Source organism: Perna viridis, chromosome 4, assembly GCF_037379345.1.
Source record: "Perna viridis isolate PV_CMFRI_1.1 ecotype Kerala chromosome 4, ASM3737934v1, whole genome shotgun sequence".
Classification (NCBI taxonomy): domain Eukaryota; kingdom Metazoa; phylum Mollusca; class Bivalvia; order Mytilida; family Mytilidae; genus Perna; species Perna viridis.
In genome coordinates, this window is record NC_142448.1 from 38,557,764 (window position 1) to 38,574,474 (window position 16,711).

The 16,711-nt window shown below is 31.8% G+C and overlaps 1 protein-coding gene across 6 annotated transcripts; it reads right to left on the bottom strand.

Annotated features, from left to right (window-relative positions):
* Positions 1-203: 203 nt before the first annotated feature.
* LOC148620009 (uncharacterized) lies at positions 204-15,009 on the bottom strand. 6 transcript variants are annotated; one of them, XM_088580493.1, is made up of 7 exons: positions 14,842-15,009; positions 14,224-14,287; positions 12,016-12,144; positions 9,991-10,119; positions 7,374-7,493; positions 6,749-6,815; positions 204-592 (listed from the first exon to the last, which is right to left on the bottom strand). In XM_088580493.1, the coding sequence occupies exons 1-7, from the start codon at positions 14,842-14,844 to the stop codon at positions 520-522; spliced, it is 585 nt and encodes a 194-aa protein (XP_088436619.1). In that variant the 5' UTR covers positions 14,845-15,009; the 3' UTR covers positions 204-519. The 6 variants fall into 6 exon arrangements, with proteins under 6 accessions (XP_088436619.1, XP_088436623.1, XP_088436621.1 ...); XM_088580497.1 differs by lacking the exon at positions 204-592 and adding an exon at positions 4,902-6,485 and having other exon boundaries at positions 6,792-6,815; positions 14,842-15,007; XM_088580495.1 differs by lacking the exon at positions 204-592 and adding an exon at positions 4,902-6,485 and having other exon boundaries at positions 14,842-15,007.
* Positions 15,010-16,711: the final 1,702 nt, after the last annotated feature.

The following is a 16,711-nucleotide window of genomic DNA, read 5'->3' on the forward strand; positions in this document are numbered from 1 at the left end:
AGATTGCTGATAAAAGATCTAATCGGTTATGGATGGGGGTTATACGATGAACAGTGTCGTCTTAGGAAAGAGAGGGACCCAAATTCTTCATGGGGTAATATAAATAAGGAATATTCGTTCCTATTTCAACAGCCAATGGAGAAATGAACATTAGGGTCAAAATACATCTCATAAACCAGGATATTTTCCAACCAATACTTAGGTAACTCGCACAACATGTATTGTAAAAGTATCATAAATGAGTGTCAACACAATAGGAGTACATGTTAACATGCAGATTATTTGAAAATAATTTAATTAATCTTATAACTTAAAAGTTGAGTTTGGCCACCTGGGGGCACATTGTAAAATTCATGATGACGGTAGACTGGTGCTAGTAGATGAAGGCATGGTGCAGCACCATATGCATGCTAAATTGGTCTAGGGAAATCTCTATATGCCGCAGTAACATATCATATCATATACCAAAATGTTCCTCTCATTTAGCACAAGCTTTCTAAGCTATTTTTTTCAGTAACTCTAGTTCTTGAATCTCGGATACAAAGGTGCAAGACTGCCATTAATTACACATCTTTTGTAAGTCAATATTTTCCTATAAAAAGTAAACAAAATTATTTAATAAACATGTATCTTGTGCACGTTACCCTTGGTAACGGATTCTAAATTTTAAAGCTATACTTAATTATAACAATTAAAATGCTGAAAATGAATTTAGATGTCAGCCTCATATCCTGTCCTACAATTAGAAATCGAAGGTAAAACTTTTGACCAAACTTTACGACAAACGTGATGACTTTTCATTCAGAATGTGGCAAAATCCTTCCAGCACCTGCGTATGGAGTGTTCATATCACAACTCATACGTTATGCCAGAGCTTACCACAACTACGCAGACTTTTTGTATCGCGCTAGAATTCAAACAAATAGGCTTCTGGAGCAGGGTTATGTTGCTACAAATTGAAGCTATCACTACAGAAGTTTTATGGTCGTCATCATGAACTCATGGATCGCTACGGTGTATCCATCTGCGCCATGAAAGCGGATTTGTTAAATGTGTCATAGTTTTCCTTTCCTCTTTCGTCTACCCCGGACTTGACCTTTTATGAGCAACTCGGCGGATGTTTCTAGAAAAGCTGAGGACGCTTACAATACCGGTGCATCTGGTACATGCTCCCATTTTTTAGTGAACTCCGAGTTGATCTTTTGCTTTTGTTACTTTGTATACATGATCATCTTTAATAGCTATCAAAAGATGTAGAAAAATCACTTGACAACGGGACTCGTTAACCCGTCATGCTCTCCTAAAGTGGGAATACTTACCTTTTTTTTCGTTTTTTTTTTTCAGTAACGTCCAAATGTATTTCGGCGATGTCACATATCTTTACATTTATTCGGTTGTAAATGAAACGCTAGGCTTGCTGCGACACTTGTTTCATCTATAGTACGTGTAGCAAAATTAGTGAAACGGAAACGGAGTGAAACGGAAGGCCATGGACAGAGTTTTTTCTTCAGCTTCAAATGAATTCAAAGATGTTGGAAAAGGGAAATAGAATACCGGAAGGTTTTTCAAGAAGAAGGCGATTTACAAATATAGCATTGTTTAACAATTTTATTTCAGATTGCTATATTTTACGAATGCATTTTCTGTATATTCATTTATTTTATTACACGTATTTGTATCGAAAAAAAAGATGCCTTCAAAATTCAAAAACAAAAATGGATACATGACCGCTGCATTATTGTATGGCCTAAATGATAAAAAAGCATAATGAACAGATGTGATATTTGGTAGGCGTGATATTTAATGAAGTCATCGTATTTTTACTGAAGGAGACACCAGCTGACAGTGATAGGAAAGCTGGGAAATCCTCTGAAGTATTACACAATAGGTGCCTTAGAATTGAGATACTGATTTTATGGATTATATTACAGTGAATTTATTCCCCGTCATGAGGGGAAATGGGACATAGAAATACCGGTGAATTACCAATTACGTATAATTATGTCCTAATCCAATCAGTTTATTGTAGCACATACCAATTCTAATTATGTTCTACCGTCCACTATACGTATAGCTACATGTACTCGTAACAATCTTGATGGAAATACGTGATGATAACAGCTTTTCATTGCATGGTTTTCTGTCTCCTATTCTCGGAGATTCCAAACTCAATGATCGGCCTATGGCCGTTCATGTAATGTTTGGGAGTGGAGAGATCCGTTCATTTATGCTTTAACGACCGAAAATAACTGTTTAATCCTACAACATTTTGTAAACGGTACTTAATCTGGGATATTTCCTTTTGTATGGCTCTTTGGCAAGATATATCAGCGCAGCTGCTTTCAATCCTTTCCTCTTTCTTTTTCTCTTTGTTTTTTTTTATTATTATTTTTACGCGCATTTGTTGTATGTTCACACAAATGTAACGCACTCTTTCCATACAAATGATTTAACTTATCGTTCGTCTAACTTGTTTTCATGTATATTTTGTTCGTAGAAACATGACTGGTCATTTATTTTTAATTGGAGGAATTTTCCAAATTGCTTTTTTTTCATGAAGAGTGCTCCCAAAACCATATCTTTGCTCAGATTTGCAATTATGCCAGAATAGAGGAGAATCATATACAGTTTTTACACCCTTTCAGCATATCTGTCAGATGTCTACAACTCTTCTATCATGGCCTGTCTCCATTCCAAATTGTCGTTATTACACTCGTGTGCATTCATTTTTTCTTTCTCGTGAACATCTTTTGGTCTCTCTTTTCCCGTAGGTTATGTTATGTAGTATAATACAATTAACGAACGAAATATTCACGGGAATTTCGATTGCCGTTGAACATTTTTTAGTCTGTGGTCAAAGGGAAATAACTCGCATAGTAACGACAACAACGTTTTTCCCGTTATCCGCTAGGGGCGTTCATTTACGTAACTCCTACCTTAAGTATGATTACAGATTTTCTTTCAAATTACCGTTACAATAGAGTAAAACACATCACATATTAAGCCATATAGGAATTGTTTTCTTAGCAACTCCAGTAATCAATCCATAACACAGGCAAAACTTTTGTACGAAAAACAATAATTAAATATCTTGTTTTAATTAGGATTCACATCATTTGTAAAAACATATTTTTTTTATAGAGAATCAATGAAACCAAGATTCTAGCGGAAATCAAAAGAATGGAATCAAGGGACAAAGACCAGATATGGAAAAAAGAAAATTACGACAAAGAGCATAAAGTAACTAAAATAATACATGCAAAGTAACAAAAGCAAATGAGCAACCCGGACTCCACTAAAAAGTGAGCATAGACCAGGTGCACCGGTAGGTTAAGCGTCCTGTGCTATTTAAGAAATTCGAAAAGAATGTACAAATCAGTTTTCATGGTGTAGATAGATACACCGTAACGATCCACGAGTTCATGATGAGGGCCATAAAACTTCTGTATTGATGACTATAATCTTCTGCAACAGAAATCTATTTCAGAAGCCTTGTTGTAGGAAGTCTAGCGCAATACAAAAAGTCTTACACAAGTCTAGGTAAGACGAAAGAGGAAATAAAAACTGTCACATATTTGACAAATAGGTTCTCATCGTGCAGATGAATACACCGTAACGATCCGAGGGCTCAGGCATAATGCATGAGTTGTGATATAAAAAAAACTCCGTATGCAGGTGCTGAAGGGATGTTGCCACAAATGAAAGGAAAGTTGACAATTCTAATTGAAAAGTCAAGTTTGTTGTAATTTTAGATCAATAGTATTCCTGTAACATCGATCTCTGATGATGAGGCTGTATTTACACTGTCTGCAGTATCCATTATCTCAAGTTCTCTGAGATAGTAATCAATGTATCAAATCCCCGAAACCAGGATTCTTTAAAGATAATACATCATCTACATAGCGAAACTGAGATCAAAGGATTTAACTAAACGATATTCTTTCTTTCGGATCACATCAACTATAAAGTCAGCCTAATAAGAGTAAAGGAATAGATCTGCAAGTAAAGGAACACAATTTGTTCCCATTGAAATGCCGACGTTTTGTTGAAAAACGCGTCAATCACATTGGGCAATTATGTTGTCGATAAAAAATTCCATTATTTTGAGAAACAACGATGTATAATGTTTTTAAGTCGGGATTTTAACAACTAAGTATGGAGAATTGAAGTATTTTGAGTTGAAAAATCATAAGTTTTAATGCTATTATATTCTGATAATAATCTTGAATTAAGGGTCTCAAGAATATCTGACGATTTTTTTTAGGATCCACATTGAATTGAAACTACTACGGGAGTAGCAAGGACTAGGTAGCCTCTTTGGCAGCTGTGAGTATAGAAGTTAAAAGTTTTGAAAAATTTTTTAATACTCAGCAGCAAATTTTGTATTTGCAATATCTTGATACAGTCGAACGTATCTCGCTGGGACGGCTCAAACACCCGGGATTTCACGGACTAACAAACCTTCGTAGAAAGTGCGCAATTTCTAACAATGAAGTCGAACTCGGACAGGGACCGAAAACAAATCTTGAAATATACTAACTTCAGTTTCGTGAAACAACATAATGGTCCCTTGGAGTTCGAGCTACCAAGGTTGTCTGTATATTAAAAGATACTTATACAATTTTGCTTACAACAATCTTATTCTTACAAATTTAATTTTATCTAAGGGCATGATTTTGTTAAACCATGGCATTGCAATAGAGACAGTACGATGCACAGAATAGTAGTTTGCCGGTTGAGAAAGGAATATTGAATATTATCAATATTGCCTTAAAATCTGTAATCGCAGTACGTTTTATCGTAACACCCTGATAGTCATGTTGTAGCGTGCTTGTCTTGAGAGCGCGTGATCGAAGTCAAATCAGCCAAGTCTACTGCTTAAAAAATCAAAACCCTCAAAATAAGTGACAACTGGTTTAATTGATAGTCAGAACAATGGTTCACAATAGGTTGACCCATCAATAAGTAGGTATTTGCTGCTATTTGCAAAAATCGAAATGATTTAGATGTTTGGGCAAGTATAAAAATGTATGTTTAAAAACCACATTTTGGAAGTGTAAGATGTTACCACATTTTTTTCTTTTTTGCACCTTATCTTCTGTCATTTTTAAAAGGTTTACGAAAGCTGAAACAATTCGTTTTATTGAAAATATATGTAATCATAATGATTCGACTGAGGCAGATGTTTTCACTTTGCAATGCCATGTCATATTTGCGACATCTGGTGGTATTTTGTTCTCCACGAACTTTCTTTTATAATCAGCAGATGACGAACAATTTTGGATTGTAACTTGTTTTTTACTTGTATATACTTTTAAAAGTTAAGGGTTTTGAGTAAGTGCTCTTTTCTACAAAATATATAACGTTTTGTCAAGCAAACTAGCATAGTGCACTACTTCATTTAGCCTTATTTATATTTTTCTAATCCGTATCTGTATCTGTATCTGTTTTATGACTGAAATACCTGGACGACGTATTGCTTGTGAGGCTTTACCACAATGAGTTCCTACTTAACTGAATTCGCGCGTCAGATTTAAAATGAAATTTGTAGTTGTGTTAACTAGTTATGCTTCCAACCTGTTTCCGTAGTCAACACACCTAATCTCATTTGTTGTTTCTTTGAAACTAACTATTTCTTATTGTTCTCTGTACATTTCATTTCTGTCACAATCAAAACTAAACATTTTTTTTTGTTTAAACGCGACAATTTAATTGAACATTATAGATTATTTTGTGACAACTGATATAACACTTCTATGGTTTGAAGTGCCAATCTAACAAAAAAGCAATGTGTTTTTAATTACTAAAAACTCAAATACTGAAGCGTGTGCTGATAATTAATTCAAATAAATGTGACATCACAAAAGACTTAATGAATTTAAACACACAAACCTTCAAGGTGAATCGTTCAATGTACATACATATGTTATAACAAAAAGAAACGCTAATAAAATCGAAATATTAAAACATAGAATACAAAAATTATAACTGGTACATAAACTGGCATTGGAAGCTATCAATTTACAGGTTAAAGGCAATGATAAAGGCTTGATTATAAAATTTTTAAAAAATGATTTGTTTTAGAAAATTCACATGTCTGCAAACTAAATATCGATGTTAAGATTTTCAGACATAGATATCAAATCGAAATAGGCGAAGACTGTATTATATGTTTCTTGCTTTGAAATCATTTATGACCATTCTAATGTTTGAATGTACTAAGATTGACAGAATTGCTTTGAAGGATAAGTATAAAATAAACCCATTGAAGGTTGTATGCTTTCAACTTCTGCAAATAGTCGGCAAGAATCTTAAAAAGTTTAATGGTATCAACTTCTACAGGTTTGGCTTTTCCCATCCTTCCAAACTACGTGTTCTTGTGACTCAACACAAAATGAGCTCTTGGGTAATATAACAGTTTCTTTTACAAGACACAGATTAGATCTGACCGGTTGGTCTGTGATTTCTTCAAATTTGCTGATCAACTTCAAAATTTAAGTACCAGAATTCAAGTGACACATCTACCTTCTCCTGTAATGTTTATTCATTTATATTCATCCTTCATGTTTTTTTTTCTTTGTTGTATTTTTTCCTGATTGATCTTTTGCGTATACGTAGAGATTAAATCTCAATCTTCACAACAACCAAACACCGGTGATTTTTTTACTTATTTTCATTTTTTAGCATTATTAGTATCACTTTTTTGCAATATATAGAAATGAATGATATAAAATAATACATGTCTTACGCAAGTACAGAAAACACTGCGCAAATAACCAAAACCACGTTACCTATAGATAAGGAAGCTTCATCAACTAGAAAAAAAGTGGTTTAGTGATAAGTTTTATTAGGTGACGACTTCGAAAAGGAATCACAACATAAAAGGGGTTTAATATAACTCAATGATTTTTGCATACAAACGAACACAAACTTAACATTAACATATTTAGTACGATGAAGTATGATACCGACAAACAATTAAAAAAAATAAATGAAAACCTAAACAAGATATATTTAATGGTTTGAATGTATTTCTTCGTTCAACATAGCTTTAATCATAAAAAGCTTAATAGCCCATTTCATGAATACCCGATTACTACGGAAAAACAATACAACACATCGTTTGCGATATTGTAATCAACAGAACCACGATTCGAGCGCCAATATTAGAGAAAAAAAAACATTATTTAAGAATAACGACTATACACAGAAAGAAGACACACAAAATGGATGGAAATTTGACCAGGTGTATCGGTAGAGTAAGAGTACTTTTATTTTATAGATCATCCGTCGATTTAATCTTAAAAGAAAGCGATAGCAAACGTAAAGCAGATAGAAACTTATCATCTTAATTACTAATCATAATACCATACCTGCTACACATGAATTGCCATCTCCTGAGGTCTGATAGTTAGTATTACACTGGCAGTTAGTATTGCAGACGGCATTTGCCACACAATCATTACCAGTACAAGAGTTTCCCGGTGTTATCCCTATGGCAAAATGAAACATTTTACAAAAATATGATGTTATATTCAATGGTTGCGTATTTAGTGCATTTTGTCATGACAAATTGACTGCTCGGTCCATAGACGACGGTATTGGTATTTTCATCTTAATAAGCACATATTGTGTTTACAGAACCGGACATGGACATTGCTTTGTAATTGTAAAATTGAAATTGTTATTTGAAAGTGCTCTCTTCACCATTTAAAGTACACAAATGACTACCATATGACCATTTTTTAATAAAAATAAGAATATCTCACTCTGATAATCAGTTACAAATGATTTAAACACTATTCGTCCTGCATTATTAATGTGTGGATCAAATTCTATACATCAATCACAGGAGATGGACTGAACTATACAAATCAATTGCAATATATCAAATAAAATATGTTTGTTGATGTACATTGTGAGTGATAGATTACAAAAAAACTTTGAGACATTATTTGTTGACATTTATTTATTTACATATGGAGAATTATCAAAATACTTTGGTCAAAACGTAAAATTAACGATAAAATAATGCGTTTGTGGCTGAAATTATTTAACCAACACCTTCCTTCATCCTGGCCTGACAATTGCACTATACAATTGTAACATTACTCTTGCTATTTATGTCGTATACAGGTGTTTCCCAACCGACGCCGTTTTAGGCAAATTGAATTAAAAAAAAAAATTACATACCATTAAGACGGCCATTCCTTTGATCATTGGATTCTACGTAAACTAAATTACACAATTTGTTTTTATGATATATAGGACGGTCATGCTTTTGATCAGCTTTCACAGGAGCGGTAGATAAAGCATCAAAATTTATTTTCGATATAATTTCATGACATTAAAATGTTGCAATATGTCATCAATGTGATTTAGAACAAGCACGCACGGAATACGCGTAGAAGACAAACGTTAATAAGATTAAAATCATATCGTCGCCAAATTATCAAATATTGTATTAACATGTTATGCATACCATTTTTTATCGTAAAATTATGATTTTCCCTTAAAAATAAAAACCACTCTAACTGCACTGTTTTCAACTGGACGGTACATATTACAACAATTTCCAAATAAACACTAAAAACAATTATTACGTTTAATGCTTAATATAATTGAACTCCTTTTCCTATTCTAAATATTTCAATAATCTGAACCTGACTTCCGGTACCAAATATTATAACTAAAACTGATATCTGGGGTGTTAAATCAGATATTTGAAAGGCATGGGTTTCCTTGTATTACTCTGCAAGTAAATTGTATTGACATATCCTACTCATTTTGAATCTAGAAGAATAAAATGACAGTCGTAGTTTCAATATCCGCTTCGGACTCTGAGGGCATATTTATGACAATCTTTGTTTTAAAAATACGACTTTTTGAATGATGACATTGTCCCGTTAATATTACGCACGATTCTTCTTATACGAAAGAAGAAAGAAACAAAGACAAATCGCATACAAATCAACCTTATTCAATATGTATCGTATTTTAATTGGAGATTTTAATTTTAATCAATATTTTCGTTCATTTAAGATATAATATCATGTGGAAAATACTATTTAATATTCTTGTGCTATATGTGTTGTAACGTTGAATTTCATTGGACACTATTGCAAATTACAGGGCATCAATTTCACGATTAACGATTAAAGAGATAATTTGCAAGGTTGTAGAAAGTCATTTTTAAAAATTTAAATACCAGTCCATATAAGATTCAGACACTGCCCATTGTAGTCTTGATTCATAGTATAGAAGAACTCGCTGAATGATTAAGTTTTTTTAGGTCTACAGATGCTATTTTTTGCGTAACCGTGGTCTTTTCTGTATTCAGATCTGTACTTTTGAAAAATCCACACATTATTTTAACACTATACTCAACTTAATCAATACAAATTAAGAATTATAAGTGCTTATTTCATGTTCAATCTATTCCCTACTTGCGGAGCTCGGGATGCAGCCATATTTTATCCTGTTTTTTTGCAGAGTTACCTCCCGTAAGAGCAGGTATAATTTCGAAGTCTCTCTAATCGATGTTCGGATTCGGGTGCAGAAAGAAGAGGTAACTCGAATGAAAATGAAATTCCCAGCAGACAAACACAACGGTGTTTCTAAAATTTACAGGGTGTTCCGAATAGACACCTGCTCCAAAGGGAGATAAATGTTGACAAATGTTGGTCCGCATGTCGGGAATATGAATTTTATCTCAAAAGGAAAACCTACGACTTGTTTTGTTGTCTGTAACTGATTTTGAATAAGAAATATAAGTGATTTTGATGGGTTTTGCAGCATTTTCCCCCTGATTCTTATAAATAATGCTACTTAATATATGCGGGCAAATCTATTTGACAGTTCAGTAAGAATATAGATTTAGATTATCGTATTATTTTTAGATTAGTAATTGTCAATCTAGATTTAATGACTTTAAATCTAGATCTCCATATCCAATACAGAATCAATCTGCTAAATAAAATATATATTTACTTTGTTCACAATCTCCACCATTTATAAAATAGGTATTTTCACATGCACATGTATTAGCAATGCATTTTACATTATTTCCTGAGCATTCCCCGTCATTACCTGAGGAACATGACTCCCCTAAGGCCTGCACTGTAACATAAATAAATAATTTCAACGACCGTCAACAAACTAATTGTCTAGTTAAAAAAACACATACAAACACATTAATTGAGGCATTCTTTTAATATCAAAAGGATACATGGTTGTGATCCAGATTAATATTTGATCTTAATGTTGCGCATGAGAGAAATGATAAAATAGCCCATAATAATTTGTATTTGCTTTGATTGAGTTCAATTCAAGATTTTTATCAGTATGAAAATAGCATTAAAATCTATGATTTGTCAATTTTTATACTTTTATTCACCATTCTCAGTTAAAATTCCGACTTCAATACATTTTACATCGTTGTTATTCCAAAATAGGCAGTGTACCTAGACACAGACACGCAGTACGTAGTACTTGGTAGAGATTCACCATACTTTGTAAAAAATCGATTCTAATAATCTTCTAAATAGAAGTTGTTTTCAAAATCCTGAAATGTTTATTAGATAATTTATTTGTCAAGTGTGGTGGACGCATTTTCAATAAAAACAGTTGGCAATGCAATGGGAAAAATTGTGCTCCTCTTCTCGCTGACCTATTTCGTCTCACTAACAAGGCTAAATTTATAGCTAATCTGATCCAAAACAACTTACACTATTAAGCAATATATTTTGATATTAGTTTACTCTATGTTAAACAGTTCTACTTTCGGGGATTATATGTATCGCATCTACCCCAAAGAACTTGAGAAAAAGGATACTACTGACAATGTGTAGTCAGCTTCATATTTTGTGCCACACTATGAGATCGATAGTCAAGGAAAACAATTGACCAAACTATACGACAAACGCGATGACCTTTTATTCCATATTGTCAATTTTCAATTTATGTGAGGCACATGGGATTTTCATATCACCCCCTTACGTTAGGCAAGAGAGAGCCCTCGGATCGTTACGGTGTATCCATCAGCACCATGAGAACTTATTTGTTAGACATCAATGTTTTCATTTCCTCTTTCATCTTACCTGGACTTGAAGTTTTATAAGCAACTCGGTGGGTGATTTTAGAAAACCAGAGGACGATTACTCCCAGCTTTTATTGGAGTCTGAGTTTCTAATTTTGCTTTTGTTGTTTCATGTGCAATTATTTTGCTATTTGTTCTTTGTAATGTGTGTCTCTTTTCACTGTCTTGCCTTTGTCTCATGGTTACATTTTGTTCTGTTTCTGCATGAATTTTGGTTCCCTTGATTACTCTTTTATTATAGTTACCTTTTATTTCATGGATGGGATCGAAAACGCTAATAACTTTCAATATTATACCAATCTTATTGTTTTAAATACGCAGGTATAATCAGGGAGATGACCATGTTTTAAGCTGAAGTGACCTAATCTTTCGGTCACTTTTTTGCATTTCATCCATATAATTGATGGTTGCAACGTTCAGACTGAAATCAGCCTCTAATTGCTGTTAATGCTATATCTTCTATTATTTTCTATAACGTTATTAGAACTTCGACATTTATTACAAGAACTAATGTAAAAATGTTTGAATGATTAAGCGGGTTTTTTTTTTATTTTACGCTTTTAATTAGTCTTGATCAACTCGAAAAAAATGAGTTTGTTTTTTTTTTTTTTTTTTGAAAAATATTTGTGAACTTTATTGCAAACAAAATAAATGACCGGATATCGTCAAGAACTTATTCTACCACTCAAGGCCAGTTATACGTAAATTTATAATTACGGGGCGTTATTATATTCTGTGTTATAGGTTATTTTCCATTTTAATAAAAAAAAAACACATACGACGATCGCACAATTCTCAGGTAAATTCATACGGGAATACTTTTCCCGAATACATACAACCATTCATTTATTCATTCATTCATTCAACATATAAAAACAATATACAGAATAGAAATAACAAAAAAAAACATTACTTACGTTGGAGACATTCTTGTGGATTTGGTGCTGTGTTATGAAAATGGGTATCTGGGCATGTGCATTTATCACTTACACAAGTTGAAGGAGAATCGCAAGTTTCTCCGCCTGAACAGTCTCCTCCAGGAGCAACTAAAATTCATACATTAAAATCTCGGTCGATTTTGAATTTTGAAATTTAATATAATACTATTACTACTGCCTTTCTCATTACTTCTCACTACCATTATCAACCAAATATTATAGACGATAGAGTTTCATTATATCATTAAAATATCTGTAACTACTGATTAATTAAATTTTCCCCAGTAGCAATGTTCTGCAGCCTGTTTCTATTAATAACGGTAGTTGAGGAACGTGTTAAGCATGTATTGAAAGTCAAATACATTACACTTGTATCCGAATGTCTGTGATATTCAATTTGATATATTGACTTTCCTATTCTTTTTGAATATTGCCAAGTGTTTACCTGTCAGTTTGGTGTAGATGGTATAGAGTTTTTTCAATCAGTTTTAATCCAAATAGTAAAATATATATCTTCAACCATACAAATTATTATTTTTTTACTGAAAAATACAATCGAAAGCCTAAAAACTATTTCAAAAGACAAAAGTCTAAATAATAATAAAAAAAAAGAACCAGAATATTCCCACAGAAATGTTTTTCATACACCTTGAAAAAATCTCTTATACAGGGCCTATGCCTTCTTTCCTGGATTTTTTTCATATTGATAAATGCTCACAACGTAAAGGCTATAGTTAGACCATTTGACTAAAGTACATTAAAATATCATTACTATCATTATTTTTGGCAAATTTTGAAAAATAGGATATTTTGTGCAATAACGTGAAATTAAAGCAATACAAAACTGACCTTTAACAATGTTAGATTTTTTTGGTTTTATTTAATTAATGTCAATGTTCATGTCGGCACTTCTGTTCGGACATTGTCACGGCATATTAGCACAAACCAAATTGAGACTGTTTATAGTATGTGTCTCGTTGTGGCTATGATTTATTCTCGACATTTTCTTTTTTGCGTGAAGCTAACAGCAAACATTTAAGAAATGTTAGGTATAGTTACATATTTCGTTGTTATAAATGTTGTTGTAAAACTTCAAAATGAAAATGCAAAAAGCAAAATGTCACATATAAAAGTCGTTTTCATGGTTCATTGATTTTTTGTTATATGTCATGTTCAGATCTGGAAATTTAATAATTCAACATTGACGATTTTTTTTTAAATTTCTTTGAATATTTTCTCTTCAATATTAAATACGTGTGTGTTCAAATGGGTATATTTATAATTTTTTTATTTAAAACAAGGATTCGTAGCTTGTTTTCCAAAAAGTATAACTTCTGGTTTCCAAAGTCTGTACTATTCGTTTTAATACATTGTTGTATTTGATGTAAATGTTGCTGATGAGAAGGTACTCCCTGAAACACGTGAACACCATGTGCAAGTATCAATAATGTATAATTAGCACTTTTGTATTTGATAACCACTGGGTAGATGGTAATGCTTGTAGTTCCCAAAGTTTCCCAAAAAATATCCACCAACTCAGTGATTAAATTTGTCTGACCACGAAATATTTCATATACTAATCATCGATACTTGCAGTTATTCAATAAAAAAATACATCAAGGCTTCGTTACTTGTAATTAACATAATTGAACTTCATAGAGGTGGATTTAAGACCATCCGTTGTATTTGATTTTAATGCTGCTGATGAGAAGGTAGTCTTCACAACACGTGTACACCATTATGTAATTGCGCATTATTTGATTAATAGTACTCTTGTAAAGCAAAAGGATAAAAAAATGTTTCCAAGTCATATTTGAAATTTGGCTGATTTTATTTCAGTTTTAATAGAAAATGAAATTACAAGATAAAATTCAGCATAAACATCTGGAAATGTTTTAATATATGAATCCTGATGATCTGTACTGTATTCAACAATAATTATATCAAAAATGAACATACATCCGGAAATGTTTTAATATATGAATCCTAATGATCTGTACTGTATTCAGCAATAATTATATTAAAAATGAATATAGCATTCAATGAGACAACTCATACAATATAATTATTCAAAGAACTCTTTTTCATTTGTTTAGTAAGGGTGTCGTATAATGCAATTTACATTTTTCTGTATGTGTTTATTCTTCCTTGTAGGGACATTTTTAACTGGTCTCACTAATTACATACCACACTCTGCTCTTTTGGCGACGACGCACACCAAAACTATTACTAAATATCCTCGAGTCGTTGCCTAAAATGCATGAATGAATACAACTGTTTCATTTTTTGTAACACATTAAATTATGACAAGCAGTATATTATAGAAGCTTGCGTATAAATATAAAAAAAATAACAAACTATGTCCATTAAATTTATCTATGCAAATTCATCAATCTTCTTTATTTCCTTCATTCACTAAGATTTAAGTGTAGATCATGCTATAAAAAGGTTCTTAACAAGAAAATATATTTTAACAGATGTTGCGTTTTTTGTTTTCATATTGTCTAGGGTTTCACGTTATATGCGCAGCATGGCAAGCCTTTAAAAAACGGTATACATCTACAATATCCCAGTTATTTAAGAGGAAACCATCTTGTCATTTATCTTTTTCTTCCCTTATTTTAGATATAAAAATGAAATAGTGCAAGAACTAGAAAAAATCAAGAAAAGGCGAAACAATGTAAAAAAACGAAATAAAAAAACAAAACAAAACAAAACGAACAAAACTAAAACAAAAACAGAAAGTCGCTGGTTAAATTAGCATTGTAACTTTTACTATATTACTAAATAAAATAGTTTGCCTACCATTATTACTTCAAACTGCAAAATGTCTCGTATATATAACAATCTTTCTATCTTGCTTGTAAATGTATTTCTATCTGTTTAAATTTGTCTACTATAGACATGATGTCATTGGTGTTTACAAGATTTTTATCAAACTTGATCCATTTTGTGTCTAACCAATACAGGCCAATAGTCGTTTCAGTTAGAATGAATGCAAAATGTATTATATACTTTAAAATCGATTATTTGTTGGCGTCGTTGAATATTATTGGCACAAATACATGGTATATCAACTTATCATTTCAAATCAACTTTATATATTAAAAAAATGTGAACGTACATGTAAGTTTAATCCATGACATAATTTTATGATTTTGCAAAATATGCACGATTACAGAAGTGTGATTTATTATAATTACAAAGTATCAGAAATGTCAATGTTCAGTTACAATTCGGACTGTATGATGAATTTTTTCTCAATACTATTGATAAATCTTTGTAAAGGTAACTAAGATTAATTATATGATAAAACTTAACTTCGCAGAGGTTTAAACAGGTCTCGCTGTATTTGTTTGAGTCCAGAACGAATGTTTGACCTTTCCATCATTATCTTACTTGATTGCGCGGAATATGTTTTTACATGATTGATGAAATATAGAATGACCCCTGACCTGAATAGGAAAACACGAACCATTAAAAGATTTACTCTTTTAATACAGTACGCAATTACAATATATAATATGGAATAAATTTAACTTTTATACCATTTTTTTTAATTTGACGAAAATAATATTGAATAAACAACAACTGTAGAAAATTAATGAATTTTTTTGAGACTTTAAACGGTTTTTTAATTGCAATTTTAGCATCAGGTTTAATGTTTATTCAATTAATTTCGAATTATGTTTAGAAACAAATTTCACACTTTATTTCGATGGTCTTATTATATCAATTTCAATGTATATCCGAATATCTGTCCTAATTGAAAAAAAATGTCCAAAGTTCGGTGTAGTTAGATCTCCAATTACTACACGTATACACATGAAACTGTCTTATCTATTCAAAATGCATTCTGTTACTTCACTAACAACAAACGTTTATGTATTTTCCTAAAGTTCTATATATTGAATTATATGTTAATGGCTTTATTTCGAGGGAGTATTTTTGTGTTAATAGACACTCTATTATCAGGCTGTGTAAATCACACTTTATGTACTTAAAGTTTGGTATGAGGTTATAACGACCTCTTGAGAAGTCACCGTCCTTTACTTAAGTTTAAATTGGATCTTACATCTTTGAAAAGATAATATGGTTGTTTATAATAAGTATCATTGTTGACTTTTATAGTTTACCATCATCAGAACAAATGATTAGTCGCTGTTTTTTTCCAAATGTTTACCCATCATTAAGTTTGTTGTTGAAACCTTTATTGAATCATAAATGTCAGATTCAATATAAGTTTGTAAAATTTCAAAACAAGCAGTCAAATTCTTTTTTAAGATAAGTTTTGTTGAAATAACAATGAAAGAAGGATTCTAAATGTAACTTATTGAACATAATTTGTCGAAGCATGGGAAGCTAGAACCCTTGCGAAAATATTTGTGCCAATTTAATAGGCAATATTTATGACACGGTATATAAATCTCTTTAACACCCAAATTTTTTAAGACATAAAGGAGTTAGATCTACAGTAAGGGACACAACTCTTAGAAATCATCGGAACATTTGTTTTCATTATTTTACATCAATCTAATGTAAGCATCAAAATGACTTGGACTGATTTCATTCTTTTTCAGAGAAAAGCTTGAACGGTTTTGGTGAAATTGAATATGATACATACATATCACTGATTTCATTAGTTATGTCCTTTACCCTAGGTCTACCTCCTTAA